The sequence below is a fragment of the Oncorhynchus mykiss genome, chromosome 14 (assembly GCF_057628025.1).
Source record: "Oncorhynchus mykiss isolate SJ-2025 chromosome 14, ASM5762802v1, whole genome shotgun sequence".
Lineage (NCBI taxonomy): Eukaryota > Metazoa > Chordata > Actinopteri > Salmoniformes > Salmonidae > Oncorhynchus > Oncorhynchus mykiss.
The window spans coordinates 17,645,001-17,661,667 of NC_143035.1; the positions used below are offsets into that span (position 1 = coordinate 17,645,001).

At 41.2% G+C, this 16,667-nt stretch overlaps 1 protein-coding gene across 1 annotated transcript in view; it reads right to left on the reverse strand.

Moving 5' to 3' along the window:
* gpm6aa (glycoprotein M6Aa) overlaps nt 1-16,345 on the reverse strand; it is a 17,431-nt gene extending 1,086 nt beyond the window's left edge. Inside the window, exons 1-7 of the mRNA XM_021561394.3 lie at nt 15,754-16,345; nt 4,698-4,890; nt 4,174-4,330; nt 3,553-3,706; nt 3,305-3,381; nt 2,987-3,052; nt 1-1,440 (exon numbers count right to left, since the gene is read on the reverse strand). The exon at nt 1-1,440 is cut by the window's left edge and continues 1,086 nt beyond it. Coding sequence (XP_021417069.1) covers nt 1,288-1,440; nt 2,987-3,052; nt 3,305-3,381; nt 3,553-3,706; nt 4,174-4,330; nt 4,698-4,890; nt 15,754-15,790 — 837 coding nt within the window. The 5' untranslated portion in view covers nt 15,791-16,345 and the 3' untranslated portion in view covers nt 1-1,287. The remainder of the gene's footprint in view (nt 1,441-2,986; nt 3,053-3,304; nt 3,382-3,552; nt 3,707-4,173; nt 4,331-4,697; nt 4,891-15,753) is intronic.
* Nucleotides 16,346-16,667: the final 322 nt, after the last annotated feature.

Sequence of the window (16,667 nt, forward strand, 5' to 3'; positions counted from 1 at the left end):
ATAAAATAACTTACTGTGACACACTTTTCTTAAGACTGATAAATCCACCAAAAAAGTTCAATTTGACATGAAATGCTTTTTTTTGCGTCACTATTTTTGAAAGACAGGGATTCATAGTGAATTAAACCACAGAAACGTATTTTTATTCTCTTATCAATTGTCCTGAATTTGAAGTGCTTAACATATAGGACCAAAGAATGCATTTATATCTCAATATATGCAGGGCAGAAATCTGCAAAAACTTTCATACTTGTATTTATTAAGTTACACTTTATGAAATAAAAATGGGGTTATGAGAACATGTGTGCGTGTGCTTGTGTGGCATATGATTGAAGACGAACGAATCATTCACAGTCCTTAGATACATAGCTTTAAATTGGCAAGATGCCTCATATTGTAATAAAATAATCCATTGTTTATCATATTGGCAACTCATTTCTTCTTTGATAATGACCTAAGTATTTCCTGTTTAACAGGCTGGACACACACTGGTTAAATCAATGTTTTTTCCACGTCATTTCAGTGAAGTTACATTGAACCAACGTGGAATAGACATTTAATTGACATCTGTGCCCAGTGGGTTGGCACATCTAGTAAATCATGTTTTTGTATAATTATAATTTGGTAATGCTATCGTGTAACCGCAGGTAGTAAAAAAAAAAGCTTTTCACTTCAAAGATATTATTTAGATCCCTGGCAGTACTGGTATTTAAAGGCTTCAGAAGCTTTAAAAGTTCCCCTGTGTGATTGAAAATATTGTAGTCTTCAACACCGATCACCCATCCATGTACATAGTGCTTTAAAATGAGATCTATACAGACACACAAACATGAGAAATGTGCTTGAAACCCTTTAAGCCCTCACTGACCACCTAAAAAATAAATATAAATCAATTATAAAAGGAGGGAAATGTGACCCTTGATAAAACTACAAACTCATAAAAATCCAAAGAAATTCTCCAAAGTAAAAAAGTAAATGAAAAATACTTCTGCTAGATACTTCCAATTCGACTACGTACTGAACTACCAACTACTATGAAAGCCATAATACTACAGGTAATACTAATAATAATCATCATAATCATAATACAGTCCATAAGAGAGGTAATAGGGCTCATCATCTGAAATGCCGTTTGGAGGGGTTGTGAGGGTACCCAGGACCACTTTGTCATATGACGCACCAGTGACATCAGCGGTGGCGAGGACCCCGGGCGCCACCCACCCCCCTCTTTAAAGGGGATGGTGGAGATGGAGGGGCAGGGTGGCAGGGCCAGGCGTCACGCTGGCCTTATGTGTAGGCGTTGAGACGCTCCTTGGAGCGGGTGGAGTGGATGTCGTGGAGCTCCTGCTCCTCCTTGGACTTGGTGTCCTCGTACTTCTGCATCCTGCACGCGTCCTTCACGTAGGCCCAGTTGGCTGACAGCACCATCAGGTAGTGGATCTAACAGAGATGAGTCACCCACAAGTTCAGTCGGGGAGAAAAATCAAACACACCACAAATGATTGGTCTTTCACTTTTCCACTGACATCCATCAGGGAAAGATGAATGCCTGTCAGGAAATGGAAGAAAGTGTACCATATTTATATATTGTATTATCACTACAGATTTCATGATGCTGTCTTAATGGAGAACATAGAAAGAGGAATTAGAAGATTAGTAATTTAATAGGATCTCTATGGATTTTCACATCATGACATCATCAGCAGAAATTTAAAGTGCTATGATTGTGACCCACAGCTTTAATTAAACCTGGACAATGTGTCAAATGAATTATTCTACTGCTGAAAAACAATGTCTCAAATTTCGAATTTTTTATTTTTCAATTCACAATGGTGTATTTCACTGATATGCCAGCAGGCGGCAGTACAGTAGAAGCATTCGGTAGTACCCAGGGTTTCAATGGCAGAAAAGGCTCATGGAGAAGCACAGCCATTGTGAATGTATTTTGCTTAAATGACTGTGGTTGTTACTTTGCCACACCTTTCACACTGAATCAGATCAATATAAGAAGCTAATAGATTTGAATCTACACAAAGACCAAATTACTGGTATCTTAAGGATTCCAGCAAAAGCTGCAGTCTCAGCTGCGAGGACTTGGAATAGTGAAAACACTGCATCCATTCTGTTTAACATCTCATCTCGTATTTGATGTTGATAATTAATCATTTGTTTTAGTAATCAGTTAAATAATCAGATAAAATGGAAGGACCATACATTTTTTACTGCATTAACACCTTTTCAGTTCAGCATGAGATAGAAGTCAGACATGCATTGATTATTTTTTAACATTGTAGTTTCCTTTTTTAACTGCCACCCTTCTGTTGGTGGGTGTCTGTCGCGTACCACCACCGTTTCCTAGCCATTTGTTTTGTTAAAATGGGAGGCAATGCCTCACTGAAATTTGCACCATCATCTTTGACTAACGATGACCACATTCTCTTTCTTAGAAAATGGCTCCTCACAAATTACCGAGAGATGTTTTCAACAAGCTCCGGGCCTTTCTTCTCCCAGTTTCCATGACAACGCTGTGAAATGCCTAGCATCTCTGAGCCAAAGAAAAACCTTGTCTCTCCACTGCGCCAAAATACTGCCTCCCCAGCCATTCCCATAGACTTGCAGCAAAACAGAGATTTCAGCTACAGAAATCAACTTAGCCCATTAAAACACAACATTTGGTTTACCCCGTTACCACTTGTATTTGACCTACTACTGTCATTTTCAAAATGGCCACGTCAAATCAGAACCTTGTATTACAATTTGTTTGCCTATGGACTAGTTAAATAAAACTAGTGCAGGGGAAAAATCACTGACAGGTCTGATTCCTATTTTGTCATATGAGGAACATACAGCGACCTGCACAGATCTCAGCCATTCATATACAGATCACATTCTCCATATATCCATTGCCCTCAAATGGATATAAATCAAAGCTGTAATATCAGCTATATCAACAGAGATAGAAAAGTAATAGGTTTTTGTGTCTCACCATAGCAATGACAGCAGCTCCAGCACCAGCCAGGGAACAAACGAACAGGTGGAATGTCATGTCCAGCTGTATCAAAGACAAAGGAAAGGGAAAAAATGAGTCAGGCTTCCTCATAAAAACCCTAGTGAACCTGTACAAGACCCATACACATTTTATTATATGCATTATTTAAAACCTTCATGGATGTTGCACGTAAATGTTCATTTTGCAAAAGCTTTTGAACTTTGAAACTTTGAAACCAAGTATCACATCATTTATTAAACATACTGTATGTTATTCATTTGATGTATTTGTAGTTCAGTTATTTGTATCACCTACCTCATTTGATTCACACATTTTGTAAAACTTGTCAGATCCAGTACATACAGTCTTCCCCTCCCCAATTGGCACAATACCTGAAAAGAGAGGAGAACATTTAATTAGGCCATTCTGACATTTTCATATTCGTTTTGATTTATCTCAGAATATCTATACCACAGATGTCTATGCAACATTCATGGGTAATATGTTTGAAACAACCCACAGAGAAGCAGTAAACCCAACTACTGTATATCATGAATCCTTACCATACTGGCGCGGGTCCAGGCACAGAGTCACTCCCTCCAGGATGGTGGCGTTTTGGCAAATGGTCCAGATGTTGAAGTAGATGAAGACGGGGAGGGAGGTGAACGCAGTCACCCCGAGCCAAGCCAGCATGAAGATGTACGTCAGCATGATGAACTAAGACATAGGATAGCGGAGACTCAGTAGATTCCAGATATACCTCACGTCAAGTGAATTAGGAATAACATTAAGAGCTGTTAGTATTTCCCATCAGGATTTATTGTGACTGAGTCTATATCAGTGTTTCCCAAATGTCTCCTCACATACCCCACATTCCACTTTTTGATCTATTCCAGTACTAGCACACTTAATTCCACTTAAACTTGATGATTGGCCACGTGAAACAGTTGTGCAGGTATAGAAAGTGGAACGGATGGGGGTACTCGGAGAGAGGCCTAAATTTTGCCCTTTTACACAGCATAGTCACATTTTATCTACAATATTTTGATTGATGGCACTGGCATTTTAAAAGCTACTTTGTCCCTTAGGGCCATTGCATTACACACAGGTCGTTCATAGAAAATGTTACAAGCTACTCTTGAAGATCACTAAACCTCCTCATTCAGTGATTAATGACCCCTTACCCAAGCACTGACGCAACGTCCACAGGTGGTGATCTTGAAGTCTCCGTAAAGGTCCTTGATGGCTCCGCTGGTAAAGAAGCCCTCCACCATCAACAGAATGCCGTAGACAAAGAACGCTGAGGCGATGCCATAGATCACATACTTAATGATGTCAATCCTAGATGGAAAAAGTGAAAAGTGTGTGAAAACAACTGTAATGTACAGTTATTACATTGTTGTTTCATTGTTATTGTGCATCAAAAACACATTTCTACATCCTCTGTAACTCTGTTTGGTCAAACTTATCAAGTTACATTGAATAGTGTATTTACACAGTAACTATACAAGTGACTAATTTCAAACCCATTTTAAATCGAGACGGTGTTCTTTCACCAGGATACAATGTTGGTCTTATCGAGCCCATCTGCAATGCAGGTTCTCCTAAAGTACAGAGAGCTACTAGGTATAGGGGTAACTTTCAGGTGATACACAACAGTGTATCTTGAATGTTTCCAGTTTGGGTCATTGGTGTGTAGCCTGCTCACATGGTGAACACGTCAAGGGAATCCACGGGTCCTCTGACCACCTCAAAGTAGTTCTGCAGGATGGTGACGGTCCCGGAGAGGGCCTCGTGCCCGCAGCCGCAGAACAGCGCCACCCCAGCGTACAACAGGATGGTAGCGATAAGTGACGGGTACGGGATGCCACCCAGGCATTTGATGCAGCACTCCAGGCATCCTGAGCACACAGAGAGAAGAGAGACAGAGAAGGTCAGACTTCATGAAAGACAGGAGGGAATGTTCACTATATACAGTAAATCACAGGACAACAGAGGGAGAAACACTGCATTGAGAGTACTGGTTGAGAATGCTGGAAGATATCTTGAGAGGAATCAATCAGACTAAGCTGTGGTCAGTACAAGGCCTTTATATCACCACCACAACCACTAAAATGATGTTGTTGCATGAGGTGCATAGCAATCCTAGTAGTAGGTACCATAATCAACATGGTAACTGTTTCTAAAAATGGATATTATGTGATTGCGTGGCACACTTCATACGGTTTTGACACAGCAGCCTTCACCTAAGAACAATATGGTACCGTATGGTACTTCACATACAGTGGTCATCCTCTACAAACTGGTGATTAAATGCATTCGGAGGTGAAGCAGTGAGAGAGTTACAGATATTCTAGTATGAGGAATGAGGTGAACCCAACTTTAACCCTACAGAGGTTTAACCCACCCAGCAGAGCCCTGGTGTGGTTGACCCTTTCAGCCTGAGCCCTAGGTGAACTCTGACCCATAGGCGTCCTGGGCATCCACTCTGTCTGGCCACACATCGGACAGGGATCAGGGTGAAAAATAACATGTTACGAGAAGTGTGTGTGTGTATGTCTGTCTGTGTGAGTGTGTGAGACTGTGCCTCAGTCTAAGTGTCTGTGGGCGGGATGTCCGGGTGTATTTGACTGGATTGGTGTGTCTCTACAAAATGCTGTGACCATATTATAACAGCATCACAATCCCATGGAATGTGTTACTGTATGTTAGGGTTTGTGTATGTGTTTGAGGGAAGCAGTCTGGACAGTGAGTTCATCCTTCAGCCTAACGGATGCTATGCCAACATACTCTAAAAATGCATGTCATTCATGCACAACTTTGTTTCAGACTAATGTCATTTGCATTCCAATTTCATTAGTGAACCCCACTCTATTTCATGGCCAGATATGAGCTGTTATTGAGTCAAATAGTATTTCCTCTCCTCCTAGTGCGCTCTGAAATATGCTCCCCAAATCAATGCGCAGCACTAATGAAATGCACAAATGTAATTTCACGCTCATACGACTGGAGAATTTTCTCCAGTGCCTCTACATCACCATTAGAACCATTGATTAATTTTTCCCCATTCAATCCCCGCTCATGTTCCCCATTAAAAAAAAAGTCTGAAAAACCGAGCTGACTCTATTTTATTTGTAATTCTCAGAGATACCAATCAATGACATCTCCCTCATCGCAGCCAAGCAGTCATTTATTTGCCATCTCCTCTATCACGCCTCGTGTTTATTTTCCGTTGCACTGCATTGCGAAAGCAATAGCCCTTTTCCTCCTCCCTCCTCCACGCTCTGCATCTGTTTCTATACAGATTGTGACTGGAATAGCAAGTAAGCTAGCCATCTACCTCCGCCTCAGCCTGCTAGGTTGGGGATGCTTTATTGAAAAAACACATGAATTTCACATGTGATCTTATGTTACGTTAATGTGATAACGTGACAACATGTAAAGCAACATAACATGAAACGATACATTTGAAAAAATCAGATTACGTGAAGTGTTCCAAAAACACATTTTCACATGATTTCATATTTTCACATGATTTCACATTTTCACAAAATCATGTGATTTTCCACATGTGGAATCATGTGTTTTGCTCATCCTAGCCTATCTCCAGATGTAATCCACCGCCAGTGTCGTCACGTCATCAAGCCCGATTCCCATCGTTTCCCAGCTATGATATTTCTTGTAAAGAATTATGTGGAAATTGAGCAAGTTGAGGTGACTAAACTGCTTGGAGCAACCCTGGATTGTAAACTGTCATGGTCAAAACATGTTGATACAACAGTAGCTAAGATGGGAAGAAGTCTGTCCATAACAAAGCACTGCTCTGTCTTTTTAACAACACTATCAACAAGTCAGATCCTACAGGCCCTAGTTTTGTCAAACCTGGACAACTGTTCAGTCGTGTAGTTAGGTGCCACAAAGAGGGACCTCGGAAAAATACAATTGGGTCAGAACAGGGCAGCATGGCTGGCCCTTAAATGTAAACAGAGAGCTAACATTAATAATATGCATGTACATCTCTCATGGCTCAAAGTGGAGGAGAGATTGACTACATCACTACTTGTTTTTGTAAGAAGTGCTGACATGCTGAATGCACAGATGTGCCTGTTTAAACTACTAGCACACAGTTTGGACACCCACACATACCCCACAAGACATGCCACTATATGTGTCTTCCCAATTCCCAAGTCAAGAACAGACTATGGAAGGCGCACAGTACTACATAGAGCCATGGCTACATGGAACTCTATATTTGTATTTATTTATTTAACCTTTATTTAACCAGGTAGGCCAGTTGAGAACAAGTTCTAATTTACAACTGCAACCTGGCCAAGATAAAGCAAAGCAGTGTGACACAAACAACACAGAGTTACACATGGGATAAACAAAATCTATATACAGTGCGTGCAAATGTAGTAAGATTAGGGAGGTAAGGCAATAAATAGGCCATAGTGGAGAAATATTTACAATTTAGCAATTAACATTTGAGTGATAGATGTGCAGAAGATGAATGTGCAAGTAGAGATACTGGGATGCAAAGGAGAAAAAGATAAATATAACAATATGGGGATGAGGTAGTTGGGTGGGCTATTTACAGATGGGCTGTGTACAGGTGCAATGATTGGTAAACTGCTCTGACAGATGATGCTTAAAGTTAGTGAGGGAGAAATAAGACTCCAGCTTCAGTGATTTTTGCAATTCGTTCCAGTCATTGGCAGCAGAGAACAGGAAGGAAAGGCTGCCAAATTAGGAGTTGGCTTTGGGGATGACCAGTGAAATACACCTGCTGGAGCACGTGCTACGGGTGGGTGCTGCTATGTGACTGGAACTGGGACTGGGAGACTAGCCAGGATCGAGGAAAATATGAACGAAGCAAAGTACAGGAAGATCCTTGATGAAAACCTGCACTAGAGCACTCTGAGCACTCAGGACCTCAGACTGGGGGTGAAGGTTCACCTTCCAACAGGACAAAGACCCTAAGCACACAGCCAAGGCAACGCAGGAGTGGCTTCGGGACAAGTCTCTAAATGTCTTTGAGTGGCCCAGAGCCAGAGCCCGGATTTGAACCTGATCAAACATCTCTGGAAAGACCTGAAAAAAGCTGTGCAACGACACTTCCCATCCACCCTGACAGAGCATGAGAGGATCTGTAGAGAAGAATGGGAAAAAGCTGGAGGACAGCTAGTTTCCGTCCTCCTCTGGGTACATTGACTTCAATACAAAACCAAGAAGGCTCATGGTTCTCACCCCCTTCCATAAACTTACACAGTAATTATGACAACTTTTGGAGGATGTCCTCCAACCTATCAGAACTCATGCAGAATTAACTGACATGTTGTCCACCCAATCAAAGGATCAGAGAATGAATCTAGTACTGAAAGCATAAGCTACAGCTAGCTAGCACTGCAGTACATAACATGTAGTGAGTAGTTGACTCAAAGAGAGAGAAAGACAATAGTTGAACAGCTTTGAACAATGTCATTTAAAAAATGAAGGAGAAGCCAGAGAGTGAGCGAGCGAGAGAGAGATAGCTATATTTCCTTGTATTTTTTTCACTTTCACTTACTTAGCTAGCAAATGCAGCTAGATTGTTTAGCCTATTCAAACACCTGACTCAAACAGAGAGGGGTCGTATTATTACGTACGTCGTCGGAATGAGACCAAAGCGCAGCGTAAAAAAGTCTTCATGATAATTTAATAATGAAACACCGACAAAACAATAAAAGATCAAAAAACGTAAAGTTCTGCAGGGCTAGACAGCTACTGTGCAAAAACAAGATCCCACAAACTAGGGTGGAAAACAGGCTGCCTAAGTATGATTCCCAATCAGAGTCAACGATAGACAGATGCCTCTGATTGAGAACTCTACTTGGCCAACAAAGAAATAGAAAACTAGAATGCCCACCCAAATCACACCCTGACCTAACCAAATAGATAAATAAAAAGGCTCTCTAAGGTCAGGGCGTGACACGTATGTTAGCTAGCTGGCTATGGCTGTCCAACACTGGAACTCTTCCAAGTCAAGGTAAGCTTTTGGTTTTATTAATTTATTGCCACCTTGGCCCACAAGTGTAACTACTAAACTGCTTGCTGACTGTACACTGTACTGCATGATTGTAGCGGGTTCTATTAGCTATGTTGACTATGACGTTAGCTAATATGGTGACAATGATGTAGACTGTGTGTAGAGTTTAGCGGTTATTTTCGCCTGGTCACAGACAGATGATGTGTTGTGCACTGACATCCACTAGCGAAGGGAAAAGGTGAGAAGAGGATAGCGCGTAGATGCAATAAGGAATTATACAACAAGCAAAGTGATCATGCTGTTTGTACTGTATGTGGCTACTATGAAAGTGAACTGTGTTTGCGTGTGATCAGAGGTGTATTCGTTCCATCGATTCTGTTGAAAAACTTTTCTTAAACGGAAACAAACGGAACAAAACGGGGATAAACATACCTGAATTTGTCCAGTAGAAACTCTCATTAGTAACTGTTGAACTAATGATAACACCCTAGATCAGCTAGATGCAGGCAAGAGTGTGCAAGGCAGTATTGAATGCATTACTGTCTGTAACGTTGATTACAAAAAAATTAGCAAGACCTGTGCACCTCTGTTATAAACTTTCATTCATAGGCCTCATGATGGGTATAGAGAAAATGTGAGAATCATGTGGTAATCTAAACCTGTCGATGTTACATTGAGTAGAGTGAATGGAATATGAAGGACAGTCATCCAATATGCTGTAATAGAAATGAGGCCACGCTGATTTAAAAAATGATCTTCCTCCCTCATCTTAAATCACCGACCGCCACTGGTGTGTTTTGAAAATGTTTTGTGGACTTCATGAATCACTATAAAAACAGTTTTGGGGATAAATTGAAATATTTGACAATATTAGAATTGTTAAAAACTCACATGGTTCTTCATTGCAAGGGCATTGGGCGGTAGTACTGGTGGCCATATTGCCATTTAATGCAATACATATGAAGTCTTAAGGATTCATTGGGAACCAGATATGGTTATAATCATACATTTGCATGGCACTATTGGTTTTCTAACAAGTTCAACAATTCTCCACTGGAAAACAACAGCTACTCCTCCCATCATAAGTCTAATTACCAGCCTTTTCACAGACTTACATTGAACTTGAGATTCGTGACTCAATCTGTTGGCGCTATGCTAGTGAAAATGACAACTAGTGTGAATTGACTGAAAGAGCCACTGGATGCTTGATCCATAATTTAGCACCAGCAGCACAGTAACAGCACAGTGCCAGCCACTTCCATCCATTATTCATGGCAGCTGCTTTACTGTTACATTACCTGGGATGAGAAAGTTGCCTGTTTAATGAGCTGCCACTGGGGTTCCAATTGATCATGTTCACAGTGGAATAGGGTTGAGTGTGTTGTAGAACTTGTTGGGTATCAACTGGCCCAGTGTCAGTTTAGGTATATGTTGTGAAAGGGACCATTCACTCTCTCTAGCAATGTATTTAACAACAAGACCAGTTTTTCTAGCCTGGGCACCAGTCTGTTTGTGTCATCATGACTAAGATGACAAGGAGCTGTCATGATAGCACAAACAGATCTGAGACTAGGCTACAGTTGTTCTTGGAGACAAGCATAACAGAAAAGTTAAATGAACTGTTGTTTTTACAGATTGGCATTAGTAAAGCATTCCTCCAAAAGTGGCTAATGGTCAACAATGACATAGTCTATTATATTTATCTCATGATGACCACACTTTGTTCTTGAACTTTATTCATATGAAACCTTCAAATTAGGGGGCCATTAAATATTACTGGAAATCACTACAGTATGTGAAAACATGGCTACATGTGGATTATCTCTAAGCTGACAATAAAGGCTGAATCAAGAGACAGGCTCCAGCTCCACCTTGAATTGTACTCCATACAAACAGCCCCTCTTCAAAAAGTAAAGTCGGTAATTCGGCTCTGACCCCACCCATGTCTCTCCAGTCCAATCAACAGAAGGCGTCTCTCTCTCTCTCTCTCTAACACAAAGAGAATGGACAGGCCCCTCCCATGCCCCCTCCCCACTACCACGGTCACCACTCTCCCATCTGTCAGCGTCATGTCCGACAGGCAAAATGGATACACACACGCACACACACACACACACACACACACACACACACACACACACACACACACACACACACACACACACACACACAATGGCTCATTAAAAGGTTGAGGTTGCCATCATGTAATGGTCACCTCTTAGAAAACATTGATAATGCATCTTGAAGACAAAGGCACTCCTAAGGATCATTCAGAAAATAATCCATATAGTATCAGCCGCACAATCACAAGATCTATAGTGGCATTAGTTTCATTAAAACAGGGAAGGGGGGAGCGAGAGACGGAGAAGGGGTGGAGGGAAACAGAGGGAGAGATTGAGAGAGAAGGAGATAGATTCAAAGAGAAAAAGCTAATTAGTTTCTGGTTAGAATAGCTTGTGGTGTACACAAGGCACATTTTCACATTTAATACTTTTCATTTGATCTGGTGGCCTGGAGACTTCCATGGGAGGCGGAGTAGGGGAAAATAAGCATACACTAAGCAGTGGGGATGTTTCAGTCTGTGAATGTCGGAAGAGTACGTTTTTCAGCATTCGCTTTCCCATTTGTTATGCTGCATCTTGACACACATGTCCAGTTTATGGGGTACAATAGTATACTTTTATTTGATCAATGGGTTGTGTTACCCCTTCTCGCACACTTGCAAATTGTATCTTTTATTACATGACATTGAATATATGACAGACATGGAAAACCTGTATTATGGCTTCCCTACTTGAATTCATGTTTTTTGTAATAATCTTGGCTAGATTCCAAGAATTCCAATTCCAGTTTCTAGAATGAAAGTTTTCCTGACCAAGAGGCACGATTTTTTTGTCATGTTACCTGGATGCAAAGGCCACTCTAGTGAATTATAAGATCTCTATGGTATGGACACTATCATAATGCAATACACCTCAGGCTATGGGACAAATGTGAATCCAATTTGGTTGATTTTGTTGCTAAAAAAGCTTAGCCTCTTCCATTTGACAGCCAAAATAGATCTGTAACACTAGTAGCAATATAACAGAAGATGAAAGGTATTTTGTAACCCTTTGTTAACGGTGAAACTAAATGTGATGCAAACTATTTGGGGGTATTTATTGTTATTTTGAGTATTTACAAAGCAGCCCTGAGAGGTATAAAATGCACAGATTTAAATTTGCATGTACAGTCATGTTGTGTCTGAAAACCATACAGTGTCATGTTCTGTACAATAGGTGCATTCCACTCTTACTATTTTTGCACGGTAGCCCCCTGGCTAGTCCATGGTGCCCCTAATGCCAGGACAGGGCTACAGACGATCTACAGAGCTCTGGTCCACACATAACGGATGTCCTCATAGGAGGTGACAGGGGGTCAGTTGCTGGAGGAATGGCCCAGAGAAAGAGCACTTACATCTGCTTGTCCTCTTAAATATGTCATGGACTCGGGGTTCTCTGAGGTGGGGGGTCAGTTTGTGACCAGTCACCCCAAAATGACAGTGAGGTCACATACTGTAGATTACAATATAACAACTAGATAAAAGCATAACCGTTTGATGCTGCTCGTCCCTGAGAGTTGCTCAGATTTATATATAATGCATGGTTAAAGCTAGGTGGCCTGACAACTTTAAAGATCAACGACTTCAGCTCAGACTAAAAATAATACTACAGGAGCAGTGTTACCATACAAGTTATAAAAAAAAATGTTTTACATAATCTCCACAAATACACGGAAATGAAAACTGAAATGAATTTGTCATATAAGGTAACATACAAAACACATTGAACATTAAATATAAGCAATATAAAGACATTTGACAGACCCTCATGGCGGAGGCCCAAAGTCATTAATTGGCCCAACTCCCAGGAGGGTGTTAAATCTCCCCTTTCATGTGCTCTTAAACCAGCCTTTCAGCTCAGTAGATTTACAGTGGTCATGTGAATAATTGTCTCAACCAAGCGACAAGTGACAAGAGACTTAGAACCCTTAATATAACAGTAAGGTGTAATCTATAACTTGGTAATACTTTACATGAATAGAAGCACTGTTTATGACGGGTTGTGGTTTTATAAGTGGTTTATAGATCATCATTAGATAATATGTAGTTTATGAATCATTATTAAATAGTTATAATTTTGGTCATTGCCAAATAATAGGTTTATTTATGGCTGCACTGAGGATTTTATTACTGTTATTAAAAGATGAATAACATAAATCACATTACCTCACTAAATGCGGAAAACACATTTCAGATGAATGCATTCAGTTGTACAACTATGTGTCCCACTTTCCCTTTCCCTTTCCCTCACTGTGAAGGTAATACTGTGAGAGCATACCCAAGTCCCTCTCAATATGGCTACTGTAGCTTTGCAAAGTGAAATGTATTTTCCTTGTGTCAATAATTGAAATGTCAGGAAATGATGCCTTTTCTGTTTAGGGGGTGGTTTTAGGGCTAAGGTTTGCATGGAGGAACCAAATGCCAAATATCAACAGAGAACCAAAATTCCATTATTTGCTAGTGGGCAAGACACACTGCACATACTGTAGCAGGCCTAGAAGCATGTAGGCCAACCTACTACATGGCATTTACACTATGCATGCATTCAGACTTCATAATTGGAAACAGGAGGGTCAATCATCTTGTTTCAAGCACTAGACTTCTAAGTGTCCCTAGCTGAACTTCAGTAGCCTGGTCCCAGGCCTGTTTGTGCTGTATCCGACTCCAATGATCATTGTTATGGTTTAGCATGTTGTAGAACCATAAGAGTTGGCTATACAGCACAAACAGTTCAGTGACCAGGCAACTGAAGTTCATCAGTCAGTGTGTTGATTCAGAGAGGAAGGACTAAAGAAGAGGAGTGTTAATGTGGAGCAGCACTTAGCCAAGCTGCTTTAGCACCCTGTTTAATTTATAACTTTACAAATTTGATAGAGAAGAGATGTGCCAGTTAGCCACCTTTGGGCCAGTGGGGCCACAGCGCTAGTAGTGTAAAGAGTGCTCGGCTAAGTATTATAGAAAGACTAACAAGGCCTTCACCCAAATGAATGGGCATGGTGTACTCGAGACACGCATGCACAGTCTGGGTGCTAGTCTCGTTCAGTATGGTGAACATTGATGGAGATGGCCAACTGTATGATGTGACAGATTGGGCTTCCAGGATAAAGAATTCACACAGAGAGAGCGAGTACAATACCCATCAGTCTCTATTTTGGAGACATATGGGTATTCAATCAAAATGCTATCAAAAAGTTTCCGGTTGTCATCCCACAGGTTGGAGACATCTTAGTGCCAAAGAATCATGGATCATAGTGTGAAAACAGAATTCCTGATTCAATGTTATATTGCAGCCACCAATGGTTATAACATCTTACCAGACAATAAAGGCCTATCACTTTGTAGTACATGCAATTATTCAGCTGTCCCCATAGCAGAACCCTTTTTGGTTCCAGGTAAAAAAAACTTTTTGGTTCCAGGTAGAATAATTTTGGGTTCCATGTAGAACCCGCTGTGGAAAGGGTTTTTACATGGAACCCAAAATTGTTCTACTTGGAACCAAAAGGGTTCTACCTTGAATCAACAAGGGTTCTTCAAGGGCTTCTCCTATGGGGACAGCAGAAAAACAGTTTTTTTTTACGAGTGACCATCCATGACACTCACACAAACACGCACACACGCACACAGACACTGTGTAAACTGTGTGTCCAGGATACCAAAATGTCATCTGCAGGAACAGAACAGAGAGCAGAGTGGCTGCAGGGATAATGACCAGACTTGGCCAGTGCCATGGCAACTCATGCCTGTGAAGCACTGGTTTTCAGGAAGGAGGGAAAAAAAAAAGCACAGACATACGAAGCCCTATCACATGCACAGAACCTGGGAAGAAGGGGGAAAGGAAGGAAGGAAGGAGGAGGAAGAGGAGTTGAGGGGGAGAAATACACCTCAGAGTGGAGAGAACGACAGCATTTTTATTCATCCAGTGAGCATTTAAATTAATATGGAAGAAGGCTCATTCAAACCAACCGCTTGTAAACATCAATGTATTCATACATCATGTATTTATAGACTATATATAGGCTATTTTCGCCTCAAGCCTACACTTCTTCAACACTGGCGAAGGGGTAAATTTGCATTTTAAATGGCAACCCCTTTGCACAATGCAAACAACATACCCTGCATGCATATGCACTAGAAAGGAATCTTCACATGCGTCAAAAAAATGTCTGCTGAAAGCATGAAAGCGCTTTGATTTGAATACAAAAGCTGGACATGCATATGGTCGGAATACAATGGTTTTATTAGCGAAAGCGGACTGGCTCGATGTCTCTTGTCTTCGATGTTCCGCTGATCCATTTCGACAGGCATGGGAGAGCCTTACCGAGACACCCGTGAACAAAGACAATCCTCCCTGTGCTTTCACAGTCAACGCTCACAGAGGCAGGTCACACCCCTCTGACTGTTTCGACAGCAGACAACACCCACACCACACACACACACTTTAGTCAAGCAGACAATCAATGGACAAAGGAACAACCCAAACAGATGCTTTTTTATACCCAGATTATTAACCAAATATTTTCTCAAACCTTTCTGCATAAGTACTTCACTGACAGCAGACAAATAAATTAGGGGAGGATTTCACTCAAATGGAATCTCAATCCATCCACCTGAATATAAAATACACTTCTCTTTCCTTACCTTTCTGAGTCTGCCCCTCGTCCATATCTTCTTCCATCTGGGCTATTCTAGATGTAAAGCAACTGATATGACAAAAGCTCAGAACTCTGTTTCTGTGTGTTGTCGGCTGAGGGATAGTCCACAGAAGTCTCTCTCTTTCTCTCTCTCTCTCCCTCTCTACTCTGTGTTCAGACCTCTTGTCAGCAGAGATTTAATTCAAGTAGTCGTGCCGTTGATTTATGAGAGAGATCAGTGCGTCTTCACAGCGCTGTCCATCGCGAGCCACTCTGGCAAGTGCTGAAAACCTGGTCTCAACAGTGGAGAATACAGGGGGTGGTGAGGGAAAAGGGTGGTCTCAGTATGCAGGAATAAGTATGTTTGCAGGAAGGCGCAGGTGGTCAGAAAACAGAAAGCATAGAGAGGCAATGATAGAAACAACGGCTCAGCCTTGAAAACATACCCTTACCCTGAGACCAGGAGAAGGGGTGTTTCTTTAGAGGTGTCGAACACTCTCCCACCCAGCCCACCCGGATAACCCCTTTTTTCAGAGAGAATGGTTAAGCCTGTCAGCCCCCTTGGCTATGTTCTGCTGCATGAAGTGAACCTTCTCCTTAACTGAAAAAATATATATTTCAGAAATCCAAAAGGGAATTCTCATAATCATATTAATCATCCAGGTTCAATTTGTTTATTACAAGGACTTGTCATGGGACCATTATCATATATACTGAACAAAAATATAAACACAACATGCAACAATTTCAACAATTTCACTGAGTTTCAGTTCATACAAGGAAATCAGTCAATTGAAATAAATTAATTATGCCCTAAATCTATGGATTTCACATGACTGGGCAGGGGCACAGCCATGGGTGAGCCTGGGAGGGCACACTTCTTTATGCATTTCTGTTTTACTCACCTGTAAGAAAACCTGT